The 7038-nt window shown below is 42.5% G+C and overlaps 1 protein-coding gene across 1 annotated transcript in view; it reads left to right on the top strand.

The window, feature by feature from the left end:
- Positions 1–2342: 2342 nt before the first annotated feature.
- Positions 2343–7038, top strand: part of xpo7 (exportin 7) — a 191711-nt gene continuing 187015 nt past the window's right edge. The window contains exon 1 of the mRNA XM_073061943.1: positions 2343–2430. Within this exon, the coding sequence (XP_072918044.1) occupies positions 2413–2430 (18 nt within the window). The 5' untranslated portion in view covers positions 2343–2412. The remainder of the gene's footprint in view (positions 2431–7038) is intronic.

Raw genomic sequence — 7038 nt, 5'->3', positions numbered from 1 at the left:
AAGGAACACATACCAATCCTCACAGAGGGATTAGAAGTGGAGAGAGTGAGCAGCTTCAAGTTCCTGGGTGTCAAGATTTCTGAGGATCTAACCTGGTCCCAACATATCAATGTAGTTATAAAGAAGGCAAGACAATGGCTATACTTCGACATACAAAAAAGCTGGATGAACTGACGAAGGGTCTGGACCCGAAACGTTGACTGCTTCTTTCAACGGATACTGCCCATCCTGCTGAGTTCATCCAGCTTTTTTGTATGTCTTGATTTGACCACAGCATCTGCAATGTACTTTGTGCTTAATGGCTATACTTTATTAGGAGTTTGAAGAGATTTGGCATGTCAACAAATACACTCAAAAATTTCTATAGTTGTACTGTGGAGAGCATTCTGACAGGCTGCATCACTGTCTGGTATGGAGGGGCTACTGCGTAGGAGCGAAAGAAGCTGCAGAAGGTTGTAAATCTAGTCAGCTCCATCTTGGGAACTAGACTACAATATACTCAGGACATCTTTAGGGAGTGGTGTCTCAGAAAGGCAGCGTCCATTATTAAGGACCTCCAGTACCCAGGGCATGCCCTTTTCTCATTGTTACCATTGGGTAGGAGGTACAGAAGCCTGAAGGCACACACTCAGGAACAGCTTCTTCCCTTCTGCCATCCAATTCCTAAATGGGCATTGAAACTTTGGACAGTACCTCACTTTTTAAAAAATATACAGTATTTATATTTTTGCATGTTTTTTAATCTATTCAATGTACGTAATTGATTTACTGGTTTATTTATTATTATGATGTTTTATTTTATGTATTATTATCACTTTTTTTCTCTCTGCTAGATTATGTATTGCATTGAACTGCTGCTGCTAAGTTAACAAGTTTCATGTCACATGCTGGAGATAATAAACCTGATTCTGATTGGTTCAATTCCCGTTGCGGTCTGCAAGGAGTTTATATGTCTCCCCGTGACCATGTGGAATTCCTCTCAGTGCTTCAGTTTCCTCCCATGGTCCAAAGGCATACAGTTAGGGTAAGTTGTGGAATTGCTATGTTCACATCGGAAGTGTGGTGACACTTGCATGCTGCCCCAACACATTCTTAGTTTTTGTTGGTTGTTAATGTGAACGGTGCATTTCACTATGTTTTGATGTAAATGTGATAAATAAAGCTAATCATTTTTTTAAAATTCTCTTTATTTTTGTTCTAATGAAGGGTCCCGAAAAGCCTCAACTATTCAAACTTCAAAGTAAATTTATTATCAATGTATGGATATTGTATTTGGGAGATACGTCTCTATCACAGGAGGTGTAAGGCACTCCTTCCCTCCACTAGCGTACAGGTCACCCTTGGGCGAGGTGTAGCACCTGCTTAGCTCCCCCCATCCCCCCCAGGGATCAGGGTCACGTGAAGCCATGGGAACAGGTGGTGGATGGTCGTATGAGCAGCTGGTGCAGATCACAAGTCCTGGTTATGTGACCACTGTCGCCAGACAGACAATCTCTGAAGAGTATTAATAATAGCTGCTGGTTACCCGTCTTGTAAAGACACCGTCCAGGAGAAGGTAAAGGTAAATTATACCTGTAGAAAAAATTGCCAAGAGCAATCATGGTCGTGGAAAGATCATGATTCCACCCCCCCCCCCCCGTCATACAATGATGTCATATAACAGCACGTAATGATAACGATGATACAAGCTTGATATTCACTTTCTTGTAGGCACCCACAGGAAAATAAGGATATGCAATAGAATCCATGAAGAACCACACGTAACAATGACCAAAGTTTCTCCCTGCACAGACGCCGCCTGATCGGCTGAGAAAATTGTGAATTTTCTGTGTTCATTTCACAACCCAGTGCCCGCAGCTTTACCTTGGCCAATATTATGTTCTTTGCTATTTAATTTAAATCACAATTATTGAGGTGATTGAACTGCCGCCAATCTCAAGAATTTGGGGACATTTCAAGTTTGGAAATTTTCATGCTGCTTGTCAAATGTTCTTTAAGCTGATCTGCATTATTTGAATCTTTACAGGATTAAAAGCTGCAATCTGCCAACTTTGCACATGTAGCCGGACACGACACATGATACCGGCGCCCGGAGCCACATGGCGACTTCAACCACGTGACGGGGGCAGAGCGGCGCGCCACGCTGCGGCATTCAAGGCAGGAGGAGAACATGCCGTCAACGGCTGGACTTATACGCAGGCGCTTCGCCGGCAGTGAAGTGCTGCAGGTGGACGGTGAAAATTGTCGTTGCCGACAGTAGTCTGGGGTGCCGTGAACTACGCATGGATAGTAGACAGTTGGAGTCGAAGCGGCTGCCGGGGTCCGAGTACTGCGCAGGCGCACACGCGCTGATGAGCGCGGAGTGCAGGTAGTGCGCAGGCGCGTTACTCAGGCGAGCATGAATGGAGGAAAATGGCGGATCATGTGCAGGTAAGAGTGATGGAGTCGTGAAGCTCCGAGGGGGTGGCGGAAATCGCCAGGTCCGGGCACTGCGCTGGGGTGTTGCTGTGTCCGCAGCGGGCTCCCTATCGTGGGCGGGGCGCGAATGTGAGGCTAGAGCGGCAGCGACAGAGCATCGAGGCCCGCGGACGGGGGGTTGCCGGGGTAACCGTGCTGAGCCTGGGCTGCAGATGGCTCCTGGGGCTCGGGGCAGCTGATGTAAATAAACATAGCCTACATGGATGATGCCGGGGCACCCTCTGCCCTCCTCCAGGCCCCTGGATTGTTGCTGTAGCTAAAGGAATTGCACGATATTTTGGTGCCTGCGGGTGGGGGCTGCCGTTGCTGCTGCTGCTTGGAGTTTACAATTCCATAATCAACGCTGAAAGCCCCGAGGGCTGCTCGGCACACACTCCTCGGAGCCTGCAGCCTTGGGCCGAGAGCAGAGTGGTTCTGTTGAGTTGGCCGTGCAACAGGACAACACTCACAATTCATCAAACTAACTTAAGCACAGGGTAAGTGTAGGAAAGGGCTCTTTTAATGCAGCTTTGAGAGAAAACACTGTAATAGGTGTTTTTACATTTAAATATTTTTCATTGCCCAGACTCTTTGATTGTTATTTTAATTTAATAGATCAAAATATGATTTTGTATTTTTTTAAAGTGATGGTAAGTATGCTGAGTTTCACCTCTTTGGTTCAGGCTCACTCTCCCAAAGTTTCTTCTCTGTATGACAGTATATTTTTATTCTGATTTTTTTCTAGATATATTTTCTTTCCTTGTATAATTGCATATTTAAGCAACTTCCAGAAGGTAAAACAATACAGCACAGGAACAGGCACTTCAGTCCATTATGTTGTACCAGACATCATTGTTCAGATGCAACGTAAATGTTAGTTTGGAAATAAATTATTTAAATGTCTCATTTTCTAGCCTTTTTTTTGCACATGCTTATCTGTAACTCAAACATCTTGTAAAAGGGCACAGGGTCTAACACATTAATGTTCCTCCTTCCAAGGATGTGGCATATCTTGAATGTTTTATTTTTAATTTGTAACCTTTGATGAACAGATTTACCAGGGTATTGTAAAGCCATAGAACACTACAGCATAGAAGCAGGCCCTTTGGCCCATCTAATCTGTGCTAAGCTATCAATAAATATAAGTGTGGAAACACTTCTGACATTCTCCTTTCTCCTTTGAGGGTTTTTCTCCTTCAGACCTTGATAGCAAAGATGTCCAAGATGAATATTAGACCCGAGCTCTTTTCTTTCAGTGTTGAAATAATTTTGAGGCATATTTTAATAAAGATATTGCCTTGTATCCTTAACCTTGAGCCTGCCACACTGTAATCAGTTGTGGAACAGCTTATTTGACATTTGAAAGGAAAAAGCTACTTTTCTTTATGGAGGGAAAAGCGAGCTCGCCCATTGTTGCTTACTGCATCAAAACATTAAGGTAGCAACAGAACTGTGCATAACACTGTTATATTGATTCACCTGAGTACAAGTTACTAGAATGCATGCTGAAAATGTGCACCACTGTATTGGTGCTTTCAGGAGTATAAATTGCCACAAAATATTACAGATGTTAAAACTGGTGTGGAATGATGTTTTATTATCCACACTGGTTCAAGAGCCTGATGGTTGAGGGATAATAACTGCTCAATGATGGGGAAGGCCTTACCCATGATGGACTGGGCAATATCCACTACATTTTGCAGGATTTTGTTGTTCAAGGGCATTGGTGTTTCCATACCAAGCTGTAATACAACTACTTAATATACTCTCCACCACACATCAGTAGAAGTTTGTCAATTTTTTTATGTCATGCCGAACGTTTGCAAACTTCTAAGGAAGTAGAAGGACTGCTGTGCTTCTTTGTAATTACACTTAAATACTTAGATCCTCAGAAATGGTAGCGCCAAGGAATATGAAGTTGCTGACCCTCTCCAGCTCTCATAGATCCCTCAATGAGGATTGGCTTATGGACCTCTGGTTTCCTTCTCCTGAAGCCAATAATCAGCTCCTTGGTCTTGCTGACATTGAGTGAGAGGTGGTTGTTGTGACAGCACTCAGCCAGCTTGTCAATCTCACTCCTATATGTTGATTTGTCACCACTTGCAATTTGGCCAATAGCTATATTATACACAGGAGCATTAACTCAAATAGCCACGTGTTATAACAGTGATGTGCAGAAGAGCATCTCTGAATACATAACACATAGAATCTTGAAGTGAATGGGTTGTGGCAGCAGAAGACTACAAGCGTACACTCTGTGACCACTTTATTAGGTACAGGAGGCCCATAATAAAATGACCACTGAGTGTGTCAGGATGTCTACTCTCTGTATATTATAGTTTTATAAACTTATAAAACTGCTTTTTTCTTTGCAAATTGGGGGCATAGTCTATAAAATATAGACTAGGTTTGGTGCTGGAATCTGAATTTAGTATAGCAAGTGAGCAGAATGGTGGAATGCAGTATCAAAATTCCAGCAGAGATACAGCAATCCCATATGATTTATCCTCTTGTAAGCTGGACTGGTGTTAAGCAAGCAGGGTCCTATTCTATCTCATTGGGGGGAAAATCTGGGTGTATTTCAGCATGCAAGAGTAGTAGGAGTTGGAGCTATCTTTGACAAAAAGCAAGTTATTTTAGATTAGTTACTTTAAACCTGTGATTTAGATGTAGCCAAATAGTGGAGGATTTGGGGATGTTGGATAAATAGAGTTGTACCTTGGATCTACTGTGACCAGGCTGTACAATTATATACTGTCACCTTTTTAAAGGGGTTGATGAACGAGTTCTGATGTTGTGATGTAATTTGCACATTAACGGATGAAGGTGGTTAACACTGAGGTGAATGAACTACATTGGTTGAGGTAGTTGATTGAGCATTAAATATAGTCAAGATATCTGGAATTACTTTGCTTTTCTCTGACTATTACCTGGTTTGTTTATCTTCACTTGAGAGGTCAAATGGAGTACAATTACCTAAAGACACTGTAGTGTCTCTACATATCCAAAAATATAAATTTAGATTGTGTTAGCTTCTTTTGTGTGAGAGGAGGGATTTGGGGGTCGATGTGCCTGATCTGTTTTGTTCATTTCTTCGTGCGGGAGGAGGGATTTGGGGGTCGATGTGCCTGATCTGTTTTGTTCATTTCTTCGTGCGGGAGGAGGGATTTGGGGGTCGATGTGCCTGATCTGTTTTGTTCATTTCTTCGTGCGGGAGGAGGGATTTGGGGGTCGATGTGCCTGATCTGTTTTGTTCATTTCTTCGTGCGGGAGGAGGGATTTGGGGGTCGATGTGCCTGATCTGTTTTGTTCATTTCTTCGTGCGGGAGGAGGGATTTGGGGGTCAATGTACTTGGTCAATTTCGTTCATTTTTGTTTGTGCGGGAGGAGGGATTTGGGGGTGATAATCATGCTGCTTTTCTTTTCATGGTTTCATGGCTACCTAGAGAATTGACGAATACATAAACAACGCTGGAATAACTCAGCAGGTCAGGCGGCATCTGTGAGAAAAGAGTAGCCAACGTTTCGGGCCGAGACCCTACATCAGGAATCCTGATGAAGGGTCTCGGCTGGAAACGTTGGCTACTCTTTTCTCACGGATGCTGCCTGACCTGCTGAGTTCTTCCAGCGTTGTGTACGTATTCTTTGATCCACAGCATCTGCAGTTGTATTTTTGTGTTAGAGAATTGACGAATTTCAGAGTTGTAAACTTTGATGATAATTGAACCTTTGAACCTCCTTGAACCTTTTTGGACTTTTTCTGACTCAGAAGCAAGAGAGATTATCACTACCAATTTCAGCACCTAACAGTTTGTCAAATGCAAGCTGAAACAAATCAACCTTTGAAAAGACTAAATCTGAAGGGAAATTTTGCAGAAAGGCTAAATAGGCTCCCAGCAAGACTTAGATATTCTTGTAGTTATGAAGTTCAGTCTCAGTACTGTTTGTTTCAGTTTGGCTTGAAAAGATAACAGATATTAAAGCCCTGAAATGATCGTGAGTACGATAAGATGAGACTTGGATGAATCAGCTGTAAGGACTGAGATGATGGAGCCGGCTTGGTACTAATGGTGATTATCAGTGGGCAATGTGGTGCTCTTTGTCTGACAGCATACAAAATATGAACCAGAATCTTGGCTTTAAATATCAGACTGTGTTCTCAACTCTTGTATCTTTTTTTTAATTGGGGTCCTTCATTATTGCCCCTTCATTGAAATGTTACCACAAACAATGGGCTCACTTTTAATGACTCTTCATCTCATGTTCTCAATATTTATTGCTTATTTATTATTATTATCATCATCATCATCTTTATATCATTGGCAAATTTAGCCACAAATCCATTAATCCCATAGTCCAGATCACTGCTTTTTATGATGTATGTCAGTGATTTGGACTATGGGATTAGTGGATTTGTGGCTAAATTTGCCGATGATACAAAGATAGATGGAGGAGTGGAAAGTGTTGAGGAACCAGCCTGCAGAGAGACTTGGGTAGTTTAGGGGAATGGGTAAAGAAGGGGCAAATGAAGTACAATGTTGGAAAATGTATGGTCATCTACTTTAGTGGAAGAAATAAGCT

The sequence above is a fragment of the Hemitrygon akajei genome, chromosome 1 (genome assembly GCF_048418815.1).
Source record: "Hemitrygon akajei chromosome 1, sHemAka1.3, whole genome shotgun sequence".
Classification (NCBI taxonomy): Eukaryota; Metazoa; Chordata; class Chondrichthyes; order Myliobatiformes; family Dasyatidae; genus Hemitrygon; species Hemitrygon akajei.
This window is presented reverse-complemented; position numbering and strand designations above follow the sequence as displayed.